We start from the raw sequence: 27,746 nt of genomic DNA, 5'->3' as shown, positions 1-27,746 counted from the left end.
CTGAGCGGAGGTTGCGTGATGGGGAGTAGCGTGATATAAGGCTGTTTATGAAACCTGGGCCATGGCCGTGGAGAGATTTGAACAGTAGACAACCAACTCTAAAGGCACAGCGTTGAGGGATGTGAAGCCAATGCAACTTCTTTAGCAAAGGGGAGGCCTGATGCCACCTAGGTTGATGGTAGATCAATCTAGCTGCCTGGTTTTGAACCATCTGCAGGTGCTTTGAAAGACCGAGAGGGAGTCCAAGGTAAATTGCATTGGAGTAGTCGATGCGGGAGAGGACCATGGCTATCACAACTTGTATTAGAGCTGCTTGGGTGAGTAGCCTACTTAATTTTCTGATCCTGCGTAGCTGTAAGAAGCAGGAGGAGATTAACGAGCCTTCCTGTGTTTTCAAGGATAGATGATGGGATATAATGACCCCAAGGCTCTTGGCCGAAGAGGAGGGGATAGGAGGGGGGCCCAGTTCATTTGACCAGTAGTGTGGGCCCAAGGATTCTTGCTACCACTCGTCGGGACCAATTTGGTCTTTCCTGGGTTCAGTTTCAAATGATTACAGTCCATCCAGTGGCAAATATGTTGCATGGTGGACTAGAAGTCGGAAATTGATTGGGGTGAGTTATCGATCGTGAAAAGCAGTTGGAGGTCATCAGCATAGTTAAAGCTGACCACGTTCCTTTCCTTTAAAGACTTAATCAGTGGCAAGAGGTAAAGCTTTAACAGGTGTGGGGAGAGTGAGGAACCCTGTGGTACCCCACACGTAGTTTCCACCTTGGGAGCCGTAAACTGACCCAGACGGACTGCCTGAGGGCGATCTACTAAAAAGGAACAGATCCAGCCAAGAGCGGCGCCCTGAATGCCGGCATCCTTGACACGGTCCACCAAAATCCCATGGTCGACCGTGTCAAAGGCGGCCGATAGATCTAATAACACCAGCACCTGGCGAATGCCTTAATCAGCCTTCTCCCAAAGGTAATCCAGTACAGCTGTGATTACTGTTTCTGTGGAGTGGGCAGGACGAAAGCCCACTTGGTGTGGGTCAAAGAACCTGGTTTGTTCTAGAAAGTTGGATAGGCATTTAGCCACGTGGGCCTCAAGTACCTTGGCTAAGTATGGGAGCAGTGATATCGGGCGGTAGTTAAACAGTGACTAGGGGTACGCCCCAGGTTTCATCAAGAGGGAGATCACTGTGGCCTCTTTAAAGGCCTGTGTACGCAGCCCTGACACAGAGTTGTTCAGCAAGGCAAGGGCTGGACCCGGGAGCGCGGTAAAAACCTCCTTTAAGATATGGGGGGGGGCAACAATCCACCGGGGAGCCCAATCTGACTTTAGACAAGAGATCTTGAAGGGTGTGGATAACCATGGCTGGGAATGATTCAAGGGAATGGATATTTGTGGGCCTAGAGGCGGAAGTTTACTCCATGATGTGTTTGGGGATACTGGCTTTAATAGAGGAGATTTTGTCGATGAAAAAGTTATTTAGCGAGTCACATAGGATTTGAGAGGGGATGGGCTTACTTAGAACTCTATCAGGGTTTGATAATTCTTCTTGAAAAACAAGGAGAGGTGCTCATTAAAGTCCAATGGACAGAGCACCAGAAACTGTATAGTTAAAAAGATTTTTCTCTCTGGACTAATTAAACAAATTTCACTTAAATTACCCATTTCCACCATTCAATCAGATTCATCAACTCAAAACTGTCACACTCTGCAAACAACTCCGGATGAGATGTGAGAAAATGTACACTAAGGAGAATTGCATTTATTGAAAATATCCCATTGAGTTTATTAACACATTAAAAATCCCATTACAGCAATGGGTGATACAAAGAAATGATATCATAAATACGATTCACATAAAAGAGCAAATCAATGTATACAGGAAAAATGCATCATTAAAACAGTAAAAAAATATTCATTATCTCATACACAAATAACAATTAAACATCATATAGAAGGAAAGGCAACAACTGACAGCAAGATTGTGTCTCGGCAGTGTTAATTCGTAACCTATGTGGACAAAAAGGGAACTGGGAATAATTCACCCTAATTTCTAAAGTTTTTGTCCCAAGACAAATTAAACCAAGTACTCATGCATCGACGTGTTTCGGTGGAATGGAATGATAAAAACCACCTTCTTCAGGACTGGCAATATTTTTCCTCCTTTAGTCAAGGTTAATGAACATTCCTTTGCTCATGCCGTGATTGAATTAATGTCCGTAAACATCTGGGCTTAAGGCGACCCATATCGCAGTAATGATGTATATCTACAGTAACCTCACACCTTGATATATTCAGGTGGGATCTCCCTTCACAACCTGGTCTGTTTAACCAATTGGACCCAGAAGGTAGCGCAATCTATAAAATGAGAATAAGTCCGACATATCAACAGTTTAAAGGCCCTCACTCATGCTTGTGGGAATAACCGTTCGTTATCTTGTAAAGATGTTTTATTTAAAAGAAGATGGTTCTCTGTTTCTAAATATATTATTAAGTAGACTTCTCTCTGCACCAAAGAACAAATTTAGACCACCTATAAGAATAGATAGTACTCATCTTGCGGCAGCAAGAGCATCCCTCGACGTCATGATCCGATGACAAGCACCAGACACTGTCCTCGTGTGGATCCGTGATGGACATGTGCTTACTGCACTCGCTACACGGCTTGAATCCAGACTTCTTCGTCGACATCTTTGAACAAGAAGAAAGAGAAACACCAGCAGAAACACAAAGTAACTAGCCAAAGCTACGCAGAGTCCCAGAAAACCGTTAGCGTCGACGGCGCGGAAGAAAGGGAACTGACGTCATCACGCTGACGAGGTCCTCTTATGGATCCAGTGACGTCAGCGGAGCCGCGAGCGGATCCTTGCTTCTGTGATGTCATCCTCGTCGGCGTGGAGAGCTACATAAGTTTCCGAATGTTGCTGGCGCAGGGGATATTCACAAGGTGAGGAATCCACTGGAAGATGTATCCATCAGAAACCTGCATACTCTTCTAAAAAAAAAAAAAGTACTACAATCCTAAAGAGCTGAAGGAGATCTTTTTGGTAGACTGACCTAAAGCTGTATCCAAAGGAATTGCGTAAACACATCTGTGAATTTATAGAATGAGTTAACAGATTAGAGAAAACCATGAATGAGAGCTCCTTGGACTGAGAACAGCTCCAGGCACAGATGCTATGACTAGCTAGAATAATAATTCTTCTTTAAGAAAAATATGAAGGTTTAGAAAATCCAAACCAATTGTACAGATTCTAGAAGAGCCAAAAGGATCCAAAGAGGAGAGTGTGTGGCATATCTCATTCAGAGACTCTTCAGAGTTGTGCTGGAGCAACATGAAGAAGACCGATAAACTTGACAGAGTCCATAAGGTATCGTCTCTAAATCGCAGCAAGAATCCTCTACCGGCAACAATGGCAAAACACCAGTCCATTAAGCTAGTGATGCATTTTCTCATAGATAAAGAGAAACTTCATTCCACCAAGTCCCTGCAAGAAGTCTGCATCTTTCTAGGCATTATTACAGAGGCTTGTAGCTATTCAAAAGGTGTAGGTACCACCATAAGAGCACTGCAGGTATGGCAGAGATCCAAGAAAGCAAGATGGAAGTGGTAGTTGGGGCAGGTAACCAGAGCAATCTCAAACCCAAAGGAGTAGTTTGGGTTCACCGTAACAATTTACCAACACCATACTGAGCTGGTGATACACCATGGCATTCTCCATGAGCTGGTGATTGGTGAACGACAGCCACCGTAAGCTCCACTCCAAATTCTTTGCAAGACAGTTCTTGCACTTAGTCTCCATGAGGGTGGCAGTGGTTGGGATATTGCTTGTGGCCCATGTGATTGAAGGACCTCAACCTTGTGGTATGTGGTCAACAAAATATGTTGCAGCACAGGTTTCAGGGACTTGGGTAATGTGGCTGAAAGTGATATGGCAACTTAACGCCTGGAAACAGGTTCACTCTCAAGCTAGACTATTCTCATTCAGAGGGCAACAGCACATCTTACTGGTTCAATTACATACTGATAAATAAAAAGCAGATTATGGTGGGTTTGATGTCTATCAGGGGCCACTGTTCTTCTGATCATTGACCATTCACTGATGGTGATTGAATGGTAAGGGATAGAGGAGAGACATCCTACGGGCTGTTTGAAATTGAGTGACTCACTGTTAAAAGGCCCCACTGTCATTAGCACCATCAGTCAACAAATTAAGGATTATTTGCCCCTTAATAACAAAGTGGGGTCTGAGAAACATGGTGTAGGGTTGCCTTGTACTCTGTAATAAGCAGTAAGGAAGCATTCTTACAGAAACTGAAGGATGAATTGACTAAGGCTGAATTCAGAACATAAACTGACACAGTTGCAAGTACTCTGGCACAATGTGGTGGCACTAGGAGGCAAATCAACACGTTAGAGGGTAATAGAGCAAATTACATTCTTCTGAGGCTCTTTATGCAATATAATGAAGGAGGAAACAAATCTGTGCAACCTCTAGCTAATATGTTATGAGCACTACAGACACAGAGCTTCATCACAGAAATGAGAGATGCGGAGGTGGTTTGCAAATGTAGGGAGACTGAGAAACTGGAATGCTGAAACACCTACTATCAAATTTTGTGCAGTGTGCAACACACAGGAGAATACCAGGAAATGGTATTTGGAGTCTGTGCTCCAATTGCCACTAGAGGAGCGGAAAGCATTTAGAATTGGCCTCTATAGAGGAAGTCATGTTTTCTATTCGTAGCCTCAAGGTCTGCACATCCTGTATACCAGCCTTCCTCTTCAATGTAGACACCAGAATCTTCATGAACAATTTAGTGAATAGACTAGATAGGTTCATGCTAACTCTGATACACCCAAACCAGGCATGGTTCCTTGGGGGGGAAAAACAAAGGAGACAATTCAAAGAAGGTGCTACACTACAAAGATGCTATCTTACTCTTGTTGGATGCTGAAAAGGCAGGACTGAGCATTCCCGGCAGAGCTGTCCACATTCTTCATTTCACTCTCTTTGAGGCCTTCACGCAAAGGATTACAAACAATTTGCTGATTCAAGGTGTTCAATTGGGAGTGGGGAAGGCAGTATCATATATTCAAGCCTTCTTCATGGACCATGGGCTCCCCATCATGTCCTGGAAGTCACTTAAGAAGGAAAAAGAACTTGTGACGTAACTATCGAAAAGAAGCTTGGGGTCAGCCCGTCCAACATGACTTCACACACGTCCACTGGAGTCCCAACCACGACAAAGGCACCTCCACATTTGTCAAAATAACAAACCATTTATTTGTGGCTTCTAAAGGGGCCTCACATCCGTTTTGGCCTGCACTGCTAACAATAGAGAGTCCCATTGTGTTGTGCCAGCTTCCCCTCACCATCCGCTATTAACATCTTTCAAAACTATTATCTTGGCCCCTATCCATTTTTGAACCACTGTTAGCCACACCTTAATGCTAGGTGACCGCCTGGCTTTTCACGACATTGCTAGCGCTCGTTTGGCTAGTACTAGACCTAGGTCTATAAGCATAATACTTTTTCTGTGGTCTTTCAGATGGGGAATCTGTCCCGACATACAGGACAGTATGACTTGAATGACAGTTCTACTTGATACTTCAAAGAGATTAAATACAATTTGGTACCAATATGCTGAAAATACAGGACACGTCCACACCACATGTAAAACATTTGCACCAGGTGTTCAACTTCTAGGGCATTCCTCCGTAGAACCAGGATACATCCTCACTGTCATGAAAGGAGTCTGATATGTCTGATACAGATAATTAAATTGCTTTTGCTTAAAGCATGGGTTTCTGCTAACCGTCTTAGTGTATTGCAGGATCCTGTCCCACTCCATATCTGTAGAGTCTCTCTCTAGAGCACCTTCCCAGAGGACCATAATGGCTCCCAGGTCTGTGTACAACGCAGTTGAGATTGTAACATATAGACGTGTAATGGCCCTTCTCTTCATCAGGCTGTTGTCTCCCACCGCCAGACTACAGCGGACCTCCTGCATTCGCTGGGGTTCACTTTCAACATACCGAAGTCACACCTGACTCCCTCTCTAAAGCTCCTTTTCATCGGAGCGGTTCTGGACACGACGCAGTTTCGGGTCTATCCTCCCGAGCAGCGAGTCTAGGATATTCGGGCTATGATTCCGATCTTTCAGCCTCCATCTCGGATTTAGGGCAGAATGACCCTGAGGCTGCAGGGCCTCAAGGCCTCCTGCATCCTGCTGGTAGATCATGCCAGGTGGCATATGCAGGCTCTGCATTGGGACCTGAAGTTCCAGTGGGCGCAGCATCAGAGGAATCTGTCCGATTGCATCCAGATCTTGGAGGGCACTGCACGACATTTGCAATGGTGGCTAACGAACCGGGATTGGGTCACCGGCAGATCCCTCTCCCTTTCCCAACCAGAATACACAGTGGTGACAGATGCATCACTCCTGGGATGGGGCGGCCACATGGGAAAGGCGGAGGTCAGAGGCCTTTGGCGGAGTCCGGTCTCCACATCATCCTTCTGGAGCTCCGGGTAATCCGTCTTGCTCTAAAGGCATTCCTTCCTTCTGTTTGGAGAAGAGTAGTGCAGGTGTTCACGGACAACACCACCGCCATGTAGTACTGCAACAAACAGGGCGGGGTGTAGCCGTGGACCCTATGTCAAGAGGCTCTCCATCTCTGGACATGGCTGGAACATCAGGGTATATATCCCTGGTGGTTCAGCACCTGGCAGGTTCTCTGAACGCCAGGGCGGACGAACTCAGCCGCAGGTGCATGATTGATCACGAATGGCATCTTCACTCGGAGATGGTGCAATATCTTCACTCGGAGATGGCGCAAAGTCTATTTCGGCAGAGGAGAGAGCCTTAGTTAGATCGATTCGCCACCGAAGAGAATGCACAATGTCAGCAATTCTGCGCGTTGGAATTTCCAAGGCAGCACACGCTAGGTGGTGCTTTCCGTCGCAAGTGGAGTTGTGGTCTTCTATACGCCTTTCCGCCTATTCCACTTCTGTCCAGAGTGCTGAAGAAGATCAAGCGCGACAGGGCCCAAGTCATTCTTGTGGCTCCGGATTGGGCACGAAGAGTCTGGTATCTCAAGTTGCTACACATGTCCATCGATCCTCCGATCAGACTGCCTCTTCGGGAGGATCTTCTGTCGCAGCAGTTGACGGCTTTTGACCTGCCTCCCGAAGTTTGTGATGTTATCTTGGCAGCCAGGCGTCCCTCCACTAAGATGGTATACGCCTGTAGATGGGATAAATTTGTGACATGGTGTGCAGAAAAGGCTGTGGATCCCCTTTCTGCCCCTCTTTCTGAGGTTCTCTTGTTCCCTCTTTCTTTGGCCCGGCAGGGCTCTGCTCGGGGCACTATTAAAGAGTAGCTCTTAGCCATTTCAGCCTTTCTTAGGCTTCCTGATCAGCCTTCTCTTTCAAGTCCCCTGTTGTAAATCGCTTTCTTAAGGGCATTATTCATCTTTTTCCTCCTGTTCCCTTTGTAATGCCTCAGTGGGACTTGAACTTGGTTCTTACTTACCTTATGGGTACTCCTTTTGAGCCGCTCCATAACTGTCCTCTCAGACTTCTTACTTTAAAGACTGCCTTTTTGGTTGCCAGGGTGAGTGAGCTCTAAGCTCTTTCTTCAAAACCTCCTTTTCTGTCTGTTCATCTGGACAAGGTCGTCCTAAGAACCAGACCTTACGTTCTTCCCAAGGTGGTTACTTCTTCCACATTGGTCAAACCAGCACTTTGCCCACCTTTTTTCCACCTCTGCATCCTTCTAAGGAAGAAGAGAGGCTCCACCGTCTGTATCCAAAACGTGCGCTTTCATTTTATTTGGATTGCACAAAACAATTCCGGGTGGATGACCAGCTCTTTGTCAGCTATGTGGGTGCCAAAAAAGGTTGAGCCGTGCACAAACGGACCATCTCTAGGTGGGTCGTTTTGTGCATCAAAGCTTGCTATTCATTGGCAAAGAAGGAGCCTCCAGTGGGGCTACGCGCCCATTCCACGAGGGCGACGGCAGCTACTACTGCTTTGGGACGTGCTGTTACTCTCATTGACATCTGTCAGGCAGCTACGTGGGCATCTTTGCACACATTTACAAAGCACTACTGCCTGGACAGCCAAGTCCGGAGGGATGGCTTCTTTGGCCGTTCTGTTCTCCAGGACTTTTTGGTGTGAACTTGGTTCGCAGACCCACCCCCGGGGTTGGTATTGCTGGGTTATCTATTCACATGGTAAGGAATCTATAACTAATTGTCTCTTTCAGATGAACAAGTTACTTACCTTCGGTAACGATATATCTGTAAGAGACATAGATTAGTTATGGATTCCTTACCACCCCACCCACCCTCCCCATTCTGCTAACACTTCTAGGGTTAAGGACTTCCTTTCAGGGCCCTAGTTTTGTGCACCAGTAGTCAGTGTCTTGCATAGCTCTGCGCTTCTGGCGTAGAATGTCGTGTGTAAGAACTGACATCAACGCTCGAGGGCGGCGTCTAAGTAGCTGCTGCGATGTCATCCGGCGACCTCAAGGCCAACGACGAATACGGAGCTGACCGACGCCACCTTTGGACCTGCAGAGGTACTGCTGACAAAAAAAATCCCAGGATTCAGTCTCACGCCTGGGGGTAATTCACACGGTAAGGAATCTATAACTTATTCATGTCTCTTACAGATATATCGTTACCGAAGGTAAGTAACATGTTCTTCAGAGCAAGTGTTTCCTTTACCCTCAGCACACTATTCTATGTAAAAGAACAGGGCACTTATGTAAATCTTTTAGTAAGTTGGGGTTAGTAAATTTATTCTCTGAATGTGTATGTACTAGATGAGGAAATTATATTGATACTGTTCACTGCACAATATTGCACATTAAGTACAAAATAACCGCAAGACTTTTCTTTTCAGTATATTGTACTTAACAAATCTGTAAAATATTGGATTTTATTCATATGAGGATGCTATATGAAAGAGAGGAGGGATGGTATTTTGATACAAAACATGTGAAAGACATATATAACCATGGTAAAAACAAAGCATTGGTTGTATGGGTTCTGAATTGGGAAACTGAGATTGGGATACACGTGTGGGACCAGACAATGCTCAAAAAGTAGCAGTCCAAATGTTATAGGAGATAAGAACGTTTGAACCCTAACAGAAGTGCCTTAAAAAAACACTGGTTTACTCTTGAAATACTTGTCACAGCTAACCTCCAAGAGTAAACAAACAAGGAGCGGGGTGTTCGCAAGCTAAGTGAAGTACCTTTGTGTGGAGTAATAACACCAATGGAAACTCCAAGTGTCAATTCAGTCTGTGGTGTGATCTATATGAATGATCACATTATATCGAAAGGAGTGAGAAGGGAAAGGCTTCAGTATCCATGAGCCACTTGGACAGTATGGGGCTGCTGAAACTATAACATGCACAATTTGAAACTTTAAAAGAAGTATTTTAGTTCACAAGGGTGAGCTTTAGCCAAGAACAGTATACTACACAAAATGTTATTAAAGCACATATGTGATGAAAGTACATTCATTTTGTCACTTTTACTTCAATCCTTCTAAGAAACAAAAACATATTTCCACAGTTAGGATTGTTTGCACAGTACCGAAGGGAGTAGCACTGGAGTGGTATTTAATCTATAATGTCCCTTTGAGCACATAACATGCTTGTATCATTTCAGTGATCGAGTCAGCCCACAGCTGCATGAACTAGGACACTTCATCGTACCAGCCAACTGCGATCTCGTCTCACTCCAGTGGTTTATTCTCACCAAAGCACAACAAGCAAAGGAGAATCTGAAGAGAAAAGATGAGTAAGTATTCTTACTGGATTATTTTTGTTTTTAGCTTTTGGGTCCTATCTTCTTAGATTACTTTTAATATCTCACTTTTGTTTAGTTTTGCTAAGGAAACATTACAGAAAAACTGTAGGAGGATTAGCAGGTAATGTAATAAGAGACAAGTAATAACCGATTTCACTGTAGTAATTTAGAACCCACCTTCCATCTTGAACTAGAGATTGTGGCACAAGGGCCTCTAATAAGGTTTACCATAGACTGGTGTAAGATGTTGCCTAGTGTAGTTCCACAACCTTTTAAACAGTGTTTGGTAACTACCATTTGATTATTGCACACCCTTCTCACTCAGTTGGAATGTTCATCATCTTTGGTATGCCCCAAAGGGTTGGTGCTTCTTATTAAGAAGATCTCCTGCCCTCTCTGGGACCATAAAATACAAATAACTGTTTTATGTGTTTTTTCTCCCACATTAGTCAGAGCCTTTCTTTATAAGACATTTACCTGGACAGCCTTAGAAATAAAGTCCTTTTTGTATTTGAATATTGGTGTTATTTGTATTAATATCATTAAAGACTGCATGTATGATTCACCAAAGCTCATTTCTTCCTTTATTCTTTTTAACAAAACCCTTGTCACAACTCTCACCCTTTCCTGCATTTCTTCAGACATTGGACCCCATCCAGTCTGTACTGCACGTAGGGTTGGGGATTAGTGTTGGTTGTTTTTGGGTCAGAGGTCTGCAAAGTGTATCCTAAAGTGCTCTTAAAGTACTGTGCTTCAAGTATGCAACCATTCAGAACACCTTAAGGTGGATAGGCCAAGGTAAATTGGGATTGTCCTTGGCAACGTATTTCTGGTAAATCCCTATGTATAACTAGATTCCCTAAATTTTCCAAAAGGGATTATACAGTGTATTTTGTTAGGAGGATATTGCATATTTTTATAAGCAACATTGTATTAGAAGATATTTGGTCCTTCAGTCATAGAGATGCTATCACAGGTTTGCCCAGTGTTATGATCCGAGTGCTCCTAATCCCCTACTCCCAATTATCATTTTTGAGCAACTTCAGGCACTTCCATAGATAGCCCTTCCTACAGCTACTCAATAAGGCAATAGCTATTTTCTTCATCCTGACTGACCTTTAATACTACCTTATAGAATTTACAGACATACCACTCTATGCTAAACACAAATATTACTTAACGATATCAGCCAATGCAGTCTCTACAGCTCCTAAGGAGATATCCTGTACTCCGTTCCAACTCCATCTGGTGCCTATGAATGCCGGTCTTGTGCCCTTGGGCAAGGCATTGTTACCAGAAAATGAACAGGTAAGAGAGGACTAGTCTCTGTGAACTTTAGCATGAGCCTTTCAAATGGAAGACGGTCTGTAAGAGTTCCTGCTTTAGTTATGTGCATCAACCTGTGTCTTTACTCTTCCATACTGCCAGTTCACAAACTCAAATATGTATCTGCATCCAACAAGCATATAGCTAATGATTCTTATTATTTTGCTGCACGCTCCCTGGCTTCCAATAAGTATTGGCCACCAGGAGATGTCTAGGGTAAGACTGGTCTGGTTAGGGTTTATAGGCCTATAAATCAATTTCACCCATCTTGCTGAATAAGCTTTTGTAAAGACCTTATGATCTATCTATTTATTTATTTTATTTTTTGCATGCTTCTGACTAAAGCTTTGCATTTTTGCTTATGTTCCCCTGTTGCATTTCATATATTTGTTGTATACAGTTTTTTAGTGCACATCTTTCATTCATAATCATATATTACATTTAGTATTGTTTTCACATGTTTACATATAACATATGGTTTATTATAGTTTCAACATAATTCAATGTGAGATTTGCCCTTTTCAAAATAAATAGAAAAGTGTATTTAAGCTAGGTACTGATAGGTACAAGGCAGAAATTTGTGTTTTACTTCCTTGGAGACCAAATTGAACAACCAGAAGTTTGTGAAGTCCATAGGTAGGCATCTTGGAGCCCGTCTGGCCGTATCAGTTTGTTGTGATACCATAACTATCGAGTGGAGAGACAGACTTTCACCCTCTTTATACAGAAAACATTTATGTTGTTCAACTAAGGTATGCGGGTGAAACCTTAGAAACTTGTGCAAGTCATTTTGGTGCTAAGACAGCTTAGCTAAAGGAAGAAGGGAAGGGATGGAAAACAAATCCTAAGTCCATCATTTCTCGGAGGAAAATTCTAAACTACCATTATAATGTTGCGATTTGTATAGTATTCAGTTTATTAATAATTCTTATTGCCACTGTTTTGTTCATTTTTGTAGTTACAACTATGCACATTATTTGCACTTGGATAGGACGTTGATTTTAATAAAATCCTAAAAATATGTTGCTAGTGTGTATTCTTGAGTATGTCTGTTCATGGTGAGGAGAGATTTAGAACCCACTACGAACAAATAATCCAGAGAGTTTCACAGGACTGATCATTACCCAGAGCGTACCATCCTCATTTGGTTCATGGGCTACAGTCTACCGGGTTTCCTATCTCTAGTTGGTAATTTGGCATCAAGCCTGCACTTTTGCCATAGGGTCTAGAAAACTTAATCTCAGACCGTATTTTGTATGAAATTGAGAGATTTTATCACTTTTGTGTACTTGACTGGCTTTGTAAAAACAAGCATTGCATAGCCAATAGATCTATCCTGTAAAAGGAAGATATGTTGGCTTTTCCAATGCTTATAGAGAGAGATTGATAGAAACATAGAGACTCAATCAAGAGACCGGAAAGAGAGAGGGCGGGGGGCATCAGGGGCCCCTGTACATAGATAAGTGCACAGAGGCATATACCAGCAATAAGGGTTAGAAGGACACATTAGGTGGCACACCCTCCTAACCTCCAATCAAGATGGTAGATGTGGTGATGTGGGAGCACTATGTTGGAGCTCTGTGTGGACTTTGATTGTGAGCTACTGAAGCCAGCTTATACACCCTCCTGCTGAGACCGACCTGCCTAAACCCACCATGTCAGCGATCTCCTTCATCCATGTGCTTAGTATGCCGACTTGCACCCTATATTGGCAAGTGCCTGCCTTCCGTGTGCCAGTGGTTAATGCTACCCATAGCTAGTGCCTGCTCTCTGCAGACTAGTGGGCAGCAGACCCATTCCATGGGAAACTCCGGGGAGCTCTGGATCTCTTCTGTGACGTCCTCTCGTTCTGCTTGGGACAGTCTGGCAGCCAGGTCTCAACCACGAAGCATGCCTACTGATGCCCACTGTCTGACACTACTTTCGACATCCACCACCTCTGCCTGGCCTCTGCTGTAACAGATGGTGAGGACTGCTCATGCGACCGAACCAGAGAATACAATGCTGTATCGACCTGATTCACAGTTTTTCCTATCTGAGAACACTCATCAGCAGATTAACATGTTACTGAAGTGCCCAAGTAATTAAAAGCAATGTCTACACATCATATCACCTGTGGGACACAGAACTATTTAATAGCACTCACAAGCAAAGGGAATGCACGACAATGGGACGTTAAGGGCCTGATTTAGATCTCGTCGCAAACGTGAGGGATATGCTGTCTGCTGTAATACATGTGCTATGGGATTTAATACACTTGTAATACGGCAGAGTGGGTATCCGTCATGCTTGTCATGGAATACCTCATTCACTGAAATATGTCAGGCCCTAAGGGAGTCAAGCACTATTTATATTCAGTATCATCTATGTAAATTAATCTTATCCACCAACTTTTGGTGACTAACTCTGCACTGTAACACAAGTACCTGCCTTCCTTAGGTTTAATGATCCCTCTCCAAAACCACTGGAACCACACAATCAAATTGTTATCTCTGTCTTACAACACTTAACCCTAACTACTGCTTACCTGCAGCAGACTCATTCCCTAAGGCTTGACTGTTTACCCCACCTAATTCTCAGACTCATTCTACTACCAGCCCACTTTTGTAAATCAGCTTGAGTAAGGTGTTCAACAACAGCTCTAACATTCCACTCATCCGCATGCCTGCATTTTTGACCCTCAAAGATTGTCTCTCCAAACATGGCCCCTCTTACAACACTGTAACCCACCTATGCCCCTTAACTTAACTCCAAAAACTCAAGACCTGATTATTCCCCCAGTACCTCTTATCAGGCATAGTCACCCAGTCAAGCACTCACCAGCGCGGGAAAACCCTCGGGTAACCATGCACTCCATAACTCCTAAACATGACCATCGGAACTGTGGGAAACTAAGTTCGAATCAAACGTCCTCCTTGCTCTCAGCCCCATCTTGTAGGAAAATCATTAAACACTTAATTTTTCACTCTTTTAACATCAGCACATGATTAACTCCCTTACAACAGGCATATCTCTCCTCTGCAGCTCCATCATCCCAAGAGTACAGCACTTTTTTCCACCCCACTGAATGTCTCGTACTTTACTCTTACCTCAAATATCTACAACAATAGAAAGATTAATGATTCAAGGAACCAATCCAATCTACATAAATTCGAAGGAGACCATCCAAGGCTACTTACTACATCTCCCTTGCCACCACTCCAGCTAATGATATCCATCCTCATCTCCTCCCACATTTCCACCATAAATCCCACCCCTAACCTCCTATCCTTTCCTGCTAATACTATAGGGGTGCCCTCCTCAATGCCAAACTACCTCATTTTCACCAAGAATAGGGCCTCTCACAAAGGAGATGCTCTAATTCCACCGTCCTCAATCGCAGCAAAGTTGCTAAATGACCCTTCCTTTGATTATTTTGAATATCACGTAACCAAGGTGGTCACCAACCCCAACACATCTTTTATCTGTGCTGTAAAATATCACCCTTCCCAAAAATATCTCATCACCTTCCCTTCTGATCTCCTTGACCTCATTAAGTCATGTTGCCGGGTCTGCATTGTATGTGATTTTAACATCCAGAACAATGATTCCTTCAATACCTTCTGTCAAAACTTCACAGATAGGGATATTCTCGGTTTCTCCAAACTGGTTAATAGCAATACACACTCTAGAGGCATTGTCTCCACTACACACTCTATAGGTCATTCTCTCAACTGTTCCTAACGTAATCACCCAGGAACGGACCATCCAAATCTCCTGGGTCTGACCATAGCCTAATTAGTTTCATCTTGGAGAATGAGCTTTGTAAAAACCAACATCACTGTTCTCTCCCAGACACCAGAAACTAAATTCTCAGGAGTTTACCAAATCACTCCAAAATATTCCCAGTTATCTTTCGGTTTTCACTAATTACCTCCCAGTCCCCTTAGAGATGAAGACACTGTGCGGGATTCTCCTGTTCCCCTCTCAATACAAAAACGGAACCCTCAGAGTACTAACGAATGCTTCAGTGATGACCTGCACCTCCCAAATCGGAGGGGAAGAGCAATTGAAAGAATCTGGTAAAGATCAAAACTGCAGATTTGACTGCTTGTAAGGTACATTCTAGGGTCTATAGACTAGCTTGCACTGGGACAAAAAGAAGTATTTCCAGGCTCACATCTCAGAGACCAAAAACTTAACCAAATAACTTTTCTGTGTCTACACAGACATGGGGTACCTCCAACAAAAGTCATGCTCTCTCAAAGGTTCTATGTAGTAACCTTCTGTCCTTCATTACTAAAACTAACCGTCTTTGAGAGCGCATGTCCTGTACTATGTAATCTCTTCTTAGCGCCTACTTATCCATTGTTCAGTTTGACAGAGTTCACCTATACCACGGTGGATGAATTCTGTAAAATCTCAAATCCTTTAAGCAATCTTCCCTACACTGGGATGTCTGTCACACCAAGGCCATAAACATAGGCCTTCCAGCTTTTGTCCCACCGATCAAGTAGCTAATCAATACCTCCCTCTACAGGGGGTCTCAACCCTCAATTTCTAAAGCATTCCATCATTACACCTGTCCTGAAGAAACCATACTTGGAACCTAACAGTCTAACTAAAGATCAATCTCCAGGACACCCTGCATTGTCAACGCCCTCAAAACAGTAGTCGCACGCCAGCTCTCCTCTCTTCTAGCAGCCCTTGGAATCCCCAGAGGCTTTCAGTCTGGCTTCAGACTATGAAGAAGCACAGAATCTATGCGTCTAAACATCGGGGAAGAACTTTTTAACTTGCTAAATCAAGTCATACCTTTTGCCTTAATCCTTTTGGATCCCTGCATAATGTATGATACCAACTACAATTGAATACTCCTCAAAGTTTTGAAACTCTAAACTGGCATAAATGGAACTGCACTATCTTGGCCTTTCCTCCTAAACTGCATCCATCAGGTCAAACTGGGCTCTTTATTCTCCTGATCTGCTGCAATGACTTGGGTGGTCACGCAAGGCTTATTTCTTATCACCCATAGAGCTCAATGTCTTGATGGTCCCTATCACCAAGATCCTTGACTCTTGCAGCCTAAGATATTATATTTTCGCTGATGATACCCCACAGCACCTTAAGCTTAAAGACAGCTTTGGCAACTCTTCAAATGTCTTATACTGCTTATTTCCACTTCACTACTAGATGCATCAAATGGTTATGCCTGAACAGTGAGAAAAAAAAAATTCTGCTTATGCAAACTGTCTCTTTGACTCCTCATCCCTTTCTCTGGCCAGAGTACTTGGGTACCCACCCACAGCCAATTTATAAACATGCAACCTAGAACCTGGATGTGCTGTCTCAACAGCAGTCTCTACTTCATTTCTCACATAAACACTGTTACAAAAACGGCCTTCCAACATCTGTGCCTAGTCCAATGCGTTCTTCCTTCTCTCCACCTTACCCAGAAAATTGTCATATTACATGTGCCATACCACAGCGACCATTGTAACAGCCTGTACACCGGCCTCCCTGATAAGACTTTATAAATGCTTCAGGATGTACAAAACCATGTTGCCAATCATTTTTGTCCTGAAGAGTTGTGACCATGACCTACCCTCACTACTATCTCTCACCTGGCTGACATGAAGAAATGAGCTAACTTCCAATCCCTATGCGTCATCCACAAATTGCTGCATGGCAGTTCACCAGACTGTTTATCTAAGCGTTTCCTCCCCTATTTCTCATCCAGAACCCTCAGATCTCCCAACCACAACCTACTGTCCATCCGACTTTACCGATATATAGATGTTTGACAGCATGACTCTTCTCATGTGCGGATCATCCCTATGGAACTCCCTCCCATGGGATCTAAGACTTTAACCTAACTTGAGCAGATTCATAAAACTGCTCAATGCTCACCTATTCAAACAGTCATATAGTTAACTCTCAATGTTGAAGCCACCTATATTAGACCAGGAGTGTTTAGGTGCCCAAAACCAGACCCATCACCTTATCGGGTCTACTATCGTCTTTCCCTTTCTTTGGCTTTACCATCTGCTATCATTATTATGATATGTGGTTTGGGACCTGTAATTAAACAATTAGTGCTCTGAGGCTATTATGGTGATTTGCTGCACTTTATAACTTCCCTAAATAAAGAAATAAATACATTAGGAGGGCGAAACAAAATGCAGCTCGAAAGGTAACAGTATAAAGGATAGGGACGGACTGACATAAGATACAAGGCAGTAGAAGAGGGTAGAACACGGAAGAGATGGATACACAGTCATTTTGATGAATCATATCTTTATTGAAATAGTTTTAACTTTTATAGTAAACCTAAAGTCAATGCTCCACTTATCTTTCCATCCATATGCTAAATAAATATTCAAGCACAAGTGGGACGGATTGGAAAATAAAACTCACACAGAAGCCAAAAATAAGCCAAAGAACAGAACTTTTTTATAATAAAGTTTGATCAGTGTTTTAACCACGTAGACATCATCAAGTTATACATAATGTGAAGGCATTACAAATCGTAATATCAGATTGTTAGACTTGTCAGCTAGAGGGGGGTCTTCCCTCAAAGTTTGTGCCTTGCTCCTCCTGATTGTGCGGAGTTCAGTTTTGTTGGCCTTAGGACTTTGCGCACTTTCCACTGCTAACCAGTGCTAAAGTGCTTGCGCTCTCTCCTTTAAAAATTGTGAAATTGTCTTACATTCAAATGGCACATTTAATTTACCTGTAACTCCCTAGTAAAGTGGTACTACATGTTCCCAGGACCTGTAAATTAATGCTACTAGTAGGCCTACAACACTGATGTGCCACCAACTTAAGTAGCCCTTTAAACGTTTCTTAGTCTTGCCATGGCAGTCTGTGTGTGTAGTTTTAAACTGCTATTTCGACCTGGCAAAATAACCTTTTTGCCAGGCCTAAACCTTCCTTTTTAATACATATAAGACTCCCCATAGGGCAGTGTGCAGTGTATTTAAAAAGTTGGGCATTTACTTTTAACTTTTACATGTCCTGGTAGTGAAAAACATTTTTCCACTACTGCGAGGCCTGCCTCTCTTATAGAATAACATTGGGTTGCCTTATTACATTTAATAATGGATAACTTTCAGTTGGGAGCAGGTAGTAAAGCCGAGTTTGGTCCCTAAATAATTTGCATTTAATCCCCTCTTTAAATGTAAAGTCCGATTTTAAGTCACAATTCCGAAAAGGCCACTTTTAGAAAGTTGCATTTTCTTGTCCTACTGCCTATACCCTGGGTCACATGACTAGGTATGCTGGCCTTTGTGTATTACTCGCGGACAGAAAGAAGAATGGCCCAGCTGGGAAGTCTGGCCGGCTGCTCAAACTCTGCTTTGCTGAACAAGGACTGCTTTCTTGCCCAAGGCCTGATTCTGCTGCCGTAAGCTACCCTGCTGGATCCAGCCTGCCTGTGTGGGCCCATGACTTTAGGAAACCTCCAAGGGTCAGTCGGCTGACCCCATGTTCAAAGCATCAGGGACATAACTGGCTTCTCCAGCATCGACGAAACTCCTCGCATCCTGAAGCTGCTCACCACTGATACCGCCCCAGCGCAACGGATCCCATCCTCTGCGCCGATCATGGCCCCACAAGCCCAGGCGGCTTCTTGGGCAATGACGTAGCTCAGCGTTTCCCAAACTGTGGTCCGCGGACCCCCAGGGGTCCGTGACACATTCCCAGGGGGTCCGCGAACTGGAGTGCCTTCGAGTCAGCTATTTTTAAATATTACGAAGCATTTAAGCATACAAGCACTGTGAATGACAGCGCAGGGGCGGCGGGACCAAAAAAAATCGGGCCAATCACCATTTCAGCTTAGGCCGGGGAAGCTGAAGGGTGATTGGCTTATTTTTTCATAGACGCGCACGCTCCCACGGCAGTGCGTCTTCCCTCGCGTCTGCAGCCAGCCCAGGAGCATTTTGCCGCCCAATGCCCTGTCTCCGCTTCGCCTCGCTAAATACCTGCATTCCGGCACCTCGGACCACTACTAGAGCACGTGAGTGTTTATTTCTTTATCATTAATTTTAAAAATGTTACATTTACACCTGTTGGGCAAGGCCAGGGGAATTAGGTCGTCGTGTGTAGGCCGGGTGTACCAGTCGCGCAACACCCATTGTACTCCCGTTGTGTGTGTCGGCCCTCAGCCCGGAATGAGACTTCACCCGAGCACTTCAGAGGTATTTAAAAGCCCATTTGCACGTTATTGTGGCCTTACTCTTTCACCCCTTCTAAGAGCCCCGCAGCTGCGCAGGGCTCTTAGAAGGGGTGAAACAGTAAGGCATCAATAACGTGCAAATGGGCTTTTAAATACCTCTGAAGTGCTCGGGTGAAGTCTCATTCCGGGCTGAGGGCCGACACACACAACGGGAGTACAATGGGTGTTGCACGACATTTATGTGAGGCCTGGTAATTGCCGGCGGAAAGAAACGCTGCAGCAGGTGCTTCTAATCTAAAAAGCATAAAAAACTTTCAAACACGGACCCAGGAAGCCAGCGGCCGGTGGGCTTTAGGGCGGTGCGACCGGTGCCACCGCACCGGCCGCTGGCTTCCTGGGTCCGTGTTTGAAAGTTTATTATGCTTTTTAGATTAGAAGCACCTGCTGCAGCGTTTCTTTCCGCCGGCAATTACCAGGCCTCACATAAATGTCAAGATAACTCCTGTGATTAATTATCTTCCTGGAGAGAGATCAGCATTTTGTGTAGTTGAGGTTTTGACTTCTGTGAAGTTAGTGCAGAGGGTTAATATGCCTGCTGCAAAGAACGTGTGCCAAGTGATTACAGAGTGCGTATGTACAGATCAGCAGGTTACTGCTTTCAAAAGAAACCTCCTTTTATTACTTGCAATTTATAACTTTAAGAAGCATGGAGCGCCAGGGCCGGCTTTAGGGCGGTGCCACCGGTGCCACCTTTCTGGGGGCGCCGTGCTTGAACGTTTATTACGCTTTTGAAGCACCTGCTGCAGCGTTTCTTTCCCCCGGCAATTACCAGGCTCACATAAATGTCACAATAACTCCTGTGATTAATTATCGTCCGAGACAGATCAGCATTTTGCATAGTTGAGGTTTTGACTTATGTGAAGTTAGTGCAGAGGGTTAATATGCCTTCTGCAAAGAACGTGTACCAAGTGATTACAGAGTGCGTATGTACAGATCAGCAGGTTACTGCTTTCAAAAGAAACCTTCTTTTGTTACTTGCAATTTATAACTTAAATTCCTAATATAGAATAGTGAGCTATTGACTTTCATCCCAGAACTGCATACACACTGCAAAGAATACATTATTAGAAAATTGATTAATGTTGCAAAAAGGATTAATTTGGCAGAAATCGATTCTTATTATTAAAGAGAACTCCCAACTATGCGGTTTCTTTTTCGACTCTGAGTTTGGGCTTCTCCACACCAAGGGGCATATTTATGAGCCCCTTGCGCCACTTTTGCGTCACTTTTAACATGGGAAAAGTGACGCAAAAGTGGCGCAAGGGGCTCATAAATCTGCCCCCAAGTACTCTTAAACTATACTGCCTACCAGTATGGATGACATGTGACTCCTACACTTTTAGTCTTTTGGCTTATGTAACATTTCCTATACACTGATTTACACACGTATGATTGATTGTCTCTGTGTAATGTGTGTGTGATGCAAAGTGCTCGAACACCCTGCACTGGTATGAGTGGCGCTATATAACTAATTCAATGCATCTGAGAGAGTGTGGTTATGGAGACTTCGTCACTGTTAAAGGGTGCTAGTGAGAGACTCCCTGGTGGAGGTGGTCATTGGGGGGGCGCCAACAAACATTGTCGCACAGGGCGCCACCAGCACTAAAGCCGGCCTGTTTTAATTTTTTGACATTTAAATTGTAAAAATTGCTTGGGGGTCCCCGGACTCCAGTAGTGATTCAGTGGGGGTCCTCAGGAGTCAAGAGTTTGGGAACCACTGACGTAGCTCAATGCTAGCATCGACCCAGCGCGATGCATCTTGTCTTCATTGGCGACGCAGCACAGCGCAAGTCCTTGCAAGCTCCTGTTCACAGCTTCCTCGACGATGTCGCAGGGTAACTTATCACAAGCTCCCACTGTTGACTTCATCGATTCCACCGATGCGCATCGCAGCTCAGTGCCAGACCTCGCATCGCAGGTCCCTGTCGACGACTCCCTGATGCTGGGCCACTCAGCTCAACACAAGGACTCTTCGTCATGACGCCTAGGACACAAGCTACTTTTAAGCAGACTGGACTCAGTCCTGTATGCGGCCCGTGCTCCATCACCGTCGACCTGAACTTGTGACTTGGACCCAGTCTACAGCGACCACCACCGTTGTTGGTGCTTTTTGGTCCTTAGCATTAGCATTTGATTTCTTCAATTACATATCTCTGGTTCTACTGATTTGATTTGTTGTTGTTTTGGTGTCTAATAATGTATTACATTTTACTCTGGCTGTTTCACTTTATTACTGTTTCAATTAAACCTGACTGCTTTTGTGCCAAGTTAGCAGAGGGGTCAGGTTAATTTGAGATTTGCTTGTGATTCACCCTGACGGGAATTGTGGTTGCTGCTTGAGTAAGGTCTCACCCCCCTCAACCATTAACCCAATTTCTCACACAGAATATCTTTATCATAAATAACACAATTGATCATATAAAGAATGTGTCCATAATTTTATGAACTAGAGGCAATGATGCATTATCTACTGTCTCAAGTTACTGTGATTTCACAATAGTCCAACCATGGGCCCTATATCTTATGTTTTTGTGGGCACCCTCTTGCCCTGTAAACTGCACATTCTGTGGTTCAACAGCTGTCAATCCCCACCAGATATTGCTGTATTGGGGGCACTGTTTTAGGCCTCCGATATTAGGCTTTATCTTAGTTTGCCACTGCCATTCCAAGCCCTATCAATGAACGTTGTACCTGCCTGTATCCTTCTTCTTCCATCACTCCCAAGGCTGCCATCTTCGGTTACAAAGTAATAGGTCAGCCCTGTACTTTCGTCAGTATCCGAGAAATGTTGTGCCAGTAAATGTGGATGACCACACAACATGAAGGAAGTACATAAGTGCTGCTCTACATCGTAAGAATTTAGGTTTTATACACCTATTCATTTTTTAGATCGGTTGTGGGGAGTACTTTGCTTTTTGTAAGTATCTCATGTGGATTAAACGTAATTAGGCAGAAATGGCTAGTATTCTCAGGGCCATCCATATCTCTCTCCATTCGACCTCCAGTTGTCCTATGTCCTCCTCCCACGTGTAAAGGGTTAGGATCCTGTCAGGTGCATTAGCAACTAATGTGCAGTATATTTCAGATATTTAATTATTTTGTTATGCTGTCTACTGGTAATTTGTCATAAAAGGGTTGTATTCTGGAAGTGGATCAAGGCCCCGTTTTTGAACTTCTAGAGTGTGTTGTACCTAGAAATATTTGAAAAAAACGGAACTTTGATTGATTTCAGAAGAGCCTTAGAGTTCTAAGCTGTGACCTAATCACCTAACGCCTAGAGTAGCCAATCATTAATCATAATTAGATAGGGTGCTCAGGAGTCTAGTATAAAGAGAGATTCCCAGGCGGAAAACTTAAAAGGACACCATGCTGATTGTGGCACACATAAATTACAGCCCGTATGTTAGAACATGTACAAAATCAAATTAAACAGGAAACCATATTAAAATGATTTAAAAAGTTTTTATTTTTTATAAAAAAAACACAGTAAAAATACTTTGGTTTTTAAGTATACAGAAACACATAAAAACTCACAGTTACAACCCACAAAATGCAGTCCTATATATTTGGGAAAATTTCATGCCCTACCATACCAATGGGGTATGCAGTAATCTCAACAGTAGATAATTTCATCTAATTCCTATTGTAATCCAATATGCTAAACAGAGAGACAAAAACAGACAGTTAATTTTGTCATTCTTCTAACACATCCGTTTTAAAGGTTTCAAAATGCTATTCTTCGGAACAATCAGATCATAATGTATCTCAAAGAAAAGCTATTGGTACGGATTGTGTCAAATAATAGCGTTGACGCGTTTCGATGGTTTTAGCTATGGTCCATCTTTATCAAGACAATAATAACGTCCCTCTTGTTATAGGCACTGGTTGGTTGCCGTTGTTACTCCCTCCTGTTAACAATAGATCAGGATAAACAAATCAGTTCACAAATTTTGGCTATATACATCATCTGTTACATGAACTGCTATTCATCGATTACATCTGAATAAACCAATCTTTTTTATTTTTGTCAGGTCTCATCCTGACGTATATATAGCTTTTATTATCAAGCACTCTATCATCTCCATTTACATTACACAATTTTCCAGATTTCACCCATTTTAATGGCAAAGACCTATTGATCCTATCTATATATTTGGAAACAGGACGTGATGCTATAAGGTAATCTCTTGGTCTTGGGGGCTATTAAAAATAAAGGGTTGTGTTTATGTCTATCAAGTTATGAATTTCTTTAAAGCCCATCTGATAGAACATAACAGGAAAATTGTGTAATGTAAATGGAGATGATAGAGTGCTTGATAATAAAAGCTATATATAATCGTCAGGATGAGACCTGACAAAAATAAAAAAGATTGGTTTATTCAGATGTAATCGATGAATAGCAGTTCATGTAACAGATGATGTATATAGCCAAAATTTGTGAACTGATTTGTTTATCCTGATCTATTGTTAACAGGAGGGAGTAACAACGGCAACCAACCAGTGCCTATAACAAGAGGGACGTTATTATTGTCTTGATAAAGATGGACCATAGCTAAAACCATCGAAACGCGTCAACGCTATTATTTGACACAATCCGTACCAATAGCTTTTCTTTGAGATACATTATGATCTGATTGTTCCGAAGAATAGCATTTTGAAACCTTTAAAACGGATGTGTTAGAAGAATGACAAAATTAACTGTCTGTTTTTGTCTCTCTGTTTAGCATATTGGATTACAATAGGAATTAGATGAAATTATCTACTGTTGAGATTACTGCATACCCCATTGGTATGGTAGGGCATGAAATTTTCCCAAATATATAGGACTGCATTTTGTGGGTTGTAACTGTGAGTTTTTATGTGTTTCTGTATACTTAAAAACCAAAGTATTTTTACTGTGTTTTTTTTATAAAAAATAAAAACTTTTTAAATCATTTTAATATGGTTTCCTGTTTAATTTGATTTTGTACATGTTCTAACATACGGGCTGTAATTTATGTGTGCCACAATCAGCATGGTGTCCTTTCAAGTTTTCCGCCTGGGAATCTCTCTTTATACTTGTTATAAGTACCCCATTTCCCTTGGTTGTGACAAGGGGTCCCTCTCACTCTCATCTTTAAACCTTAATGCTCAGGAGTCTAGCCTAACATCTGCATCACCAATTCTCCATCATGTACGAAATGGGCACATTTGTCAAAGACTGTCTCTATGGGTTCTTTCCAGCTCACACAAATGTTCACAAGCCTTTTTGAATTTACTTAAAAAAGAAAGCAGATATCTCATATAAGTAATTTTGAACGGTATATAATCCGCAGGGCATAATGCTCATTTTAGAAAACACAATCTTATCCAACATGGACAGTGGTAATTGGACAGGTCTTTTCACATTCAACTCAGCAGAGGCTCCAGATTGAAATCATGGCTTACCTGGGGGCTTGTGATACTGAACATCCTCCGGTATTTAAAACTGCTGCCAGCTGGCTTCAATTAAGATTGACAGATGACTGCCACTGACCCATACAATTAGGGCTGGGCGGAATTTGCGGAATGCCTCTTCGTGGAATTTTGAAAAAAAAATTGTTGAAAACGAGCGCACAACCTGAGGGACCGTGTGCCCGGGACTAGGGTCCCTCGTGCTTGGGCAGGCTCCCCTATCTCCCCGGCCTGGCTGCGTTGAGAAGCAGGGACCGGCCCCGGGCCTCCTGATGTTTGGTCAGGGCCTGGGATCCCACGTCCTGCGGCCTGCCAAGTGTCCATCTGCCCGGGACAAGGGACCCTGGTGCAGAGCCCCGGAGCTCTGCAAGGGCAGTCAGGAGCCCTACCGCTATGGCTCGGTGTGGGCAGCTGGGAGTCCTTTCGGTCCCGGCCATCTGGTCGCACCTTTCCCTCGGCCATCTGGTCGCGCGCAATGCTTTCCAATAGGGCGACCAGATGGCCGGGCCAGCCTGGAAGTCCCGATGAGGGTCCATTCGCCTCGCGGATCCCAGCCACGGCTCCAGGAGTTCGGGCGCGAGGGTTACAAGAAAGGTGGGTAGCCTTCCTCCGGATTAGTAGGGGCAGGGTATGCCGGGACACCCCTCCTGGGGATTGCGGTTCTCAGGCGGGGACCAGATGGGCCAAGCCCGGACGACACTTCCCCGGGGCGTCGGGTGCTCCCTCCTCCAGCCCGCGGCGAGGCAAAGTGCCCAGGACGGGCTCCATGGGTCCCCCGGGCATCCACCGAGGCCTGCAGCCCCAAAGCCCTGCAGCCCTGGAGCCCTTCAGCCCGGAGCCCTGGAGCCCTGCAGGCCCGGAGCCCTGCAGGCCCGGAGCCCTGCAGGCCCGGAGCCCTGCAGGCCCGGAGCCCTGCAGCCCCGGAGCCCTGCAGCCCTGGAGCCCTTCAGCCCGGAGCCCTGCAGGCCCGGAGCCCTGCAGGCCCGGAGCCCTGCAGGCCCGGAGCACTGCAGGCCCGGAGCCCTGCAGCCCCGGAGCCCTGCAGCCCCGGAGCCCTGCAGGCCCAGAGCCCTGCAGCCCTAGAGCCCTGCAGCCCCGGAGCCCCGGAGCCCTGCAGCCACGGAGCCCTGCGTGGGCAGGCGGGAACCCTAGCGCTAAGGCTCGGGGTTGGACAGATGGGAGTCCTGTCAGTCCCGTCCATCTGGTTGCACCTCTCCCCTCGGCCATCTGGTCGCGCGCAATGCTTTCCAATAGGGCGACCAGATGGCCGGGCCAGCCTGGAAGTCCCGATGAGGGTCCATCCGCCTCGCGGATCCCAGCCAGGGCTCCAGGAGGCCGGGCGCATCCGCGCCTAGGGTCCCCTCCGTCACTCGGAGCGCGAGGGTTACAAGAAAGGTGGGTAGCCGTCCTCCGGATTAGTAGGGGCAGGGTATGCCGGGACACCCCTCCTGGGGATTGCGGTTCTCAGGCGGGGACCAGATGGGCCAAGCCCGGACGTCACTGCCCCAGGGCGTCGGGTGCTTCCTCCTCCAGCCCGCGGCGAGGCAAAGTGCCCAGGACGGGCTCCATGGGTCCCCCGGGCGTCCACCGAGGCCTGCAGCCCCAAAGCCCTGCAGCCCTGGAGCCCTTCAGCCCGGAGCCCTGCAGGCCCGGAGCCCTGCAGCCCCGGAGCCCTGCAGGCCCGGAGCCCTGCAGCCACCGAGGCCTGCAGCCCCAAAGCCCTGCAGCCCTGGAGCCCTTCAGCCCGGAGCCCTGGAGCCCTGCTGGCCCGGAGCCCTGCAGGCCCGGAGCCCTGCAGGCCCGGAGCCCTGCAGGCCCGGAGCCCTGCAGGCCCAGAGCCCTGCAGCCCGGCAGCCCTGCAGCCCCGGAGCCCTGCAGCCACGGAGCCCTGCGTGGGCAGGCGGGAACCCTAGCGCGAAGGCTCGGGGTTGGACAGATGGGAGTCCTGTCAGTCCCGTCCATCTGGTTGCACCTCTCCCCTCGGCCATCTGGTCGCACGCAATGCTTTCCAATAGGGCGACCAGATGGCCGGGCCAGCCTGGAAGTCCCGATGAGGGTCCATCTGCCTCGCGGATCCCAGCCAGGGCTCCAGGAGGCCGGGCGCATCCGCGCCTAGGGTCCCCTCCGTCACTCGGAGCGTGAGGGTTACAAGAAAGGTGGGTAGCCTTCCTCCGGATTAGTAGGGGCAGAGTATGCCGGGACACCCCTCCTGGGGATTGCGGTTCTCAGGCGGGGACCAGATGGGCCAAGCCCGGACGTCACTTCCCCAGGGCGTCGGGTGCTTCCTCCTCCAGCCCGCGGCGAGGCAAAGTGCCCAGGACGGGCTCCATGGGTCCCCCGGGCGTCCACCGAGGCCTGCAGCCCCAAAGCCCTGCAGCCCTGGAGCCCTTCAGCCCGGAGCCCTGGAGCCCTGCAGGCCCGGAGCCCTGCAGGCCCGGAGCCCTGCAGCCCCGGAGCCCTGCAGGCCCGGAGCCCTGCAGCCACCGAGGCCTGCAGCCCCAAAGCCCTGCAGCCCTGGAGCCCTTCAGCCCGGAGCCCTGGAGCCCTGCAGGCCCGGAGCCCTGCAGGCCCGGAGCCCTGCAGGCCCGGAGCCCTGCAGCCGCAGAGCCCTGCAGGCCCAGAGCCCTGCAGCCCTGGAGCCCTGCAGCCCCGGAGCCCTGCAGCCACGGAGCCCTGCGTGGGCAGGCGGGAACCCTAGCGCGAAGGCTCGGGGTTGGACAGATGGGAGTCCTGTCAGTCCCGTCCATCTGGTTGCACCTCTCCCCTCGGCCATCTGGTCGCGCGCAATGCTTTCCAATAGGGCGACCAGATGGCCGGGCCAGCCTGGAAGTCCCGATGAGGGTCCATCTGCCTCGCGGATCCCAGCCAGGGCTCCAGGAGGCCGGGCGCATCCGTGCCTAGGCTCCCCTCCGTCACTCGGAGCGCGAGGGTTACAAGAAAGGTG

At 45.8% G+C, this 27,746-nt stretch overlaps 1 protein-coding gene across 4 annotated transcripts in view; it reads left to right on the top strand.

Moving 5' to 3' along the window:
- The window catches only part of TCAIM (T cell activation inhibitor, mitochondrial), a 448,473-nt gene that overhangs the window by 353,102 nt on the left and 67,625 nt on the right, over nt 1-27,746 (top strand). For all 4 annotated transcript variants that reach the window (XM_085630590.1, XM_085630589.1, XM_085630591.1 and 1 more), the window contains one exon: nt 9,688-9,819. In XM_085630590.1, the coding sequence (XP_085486716.1) occupies nt 9,688-9,819 (132 nt within the window). The remainder of the gene's footprint in view (nt 1-9,687; nt 9,820-27,746) is intronic.

This window comes from Triturus cristatus, chromosome 10 (genome assembly GCF_964204655.1).
Source record: "Triturus cristatus chromosome 10, aTriCri1.1, whole genome shotgun sequence".
Taxonomy (NCBI): Eukaryota; Metazoa; Chordata; class Amphibia; order Caudata; family Salamandridae; genus Triturus; species Triturus cristatus.
The sequence above is the reverse complement of the archived record's forward strand: the minus strand, read 5'-3'. Positions and strand labels throughout refer to the sequence as shown.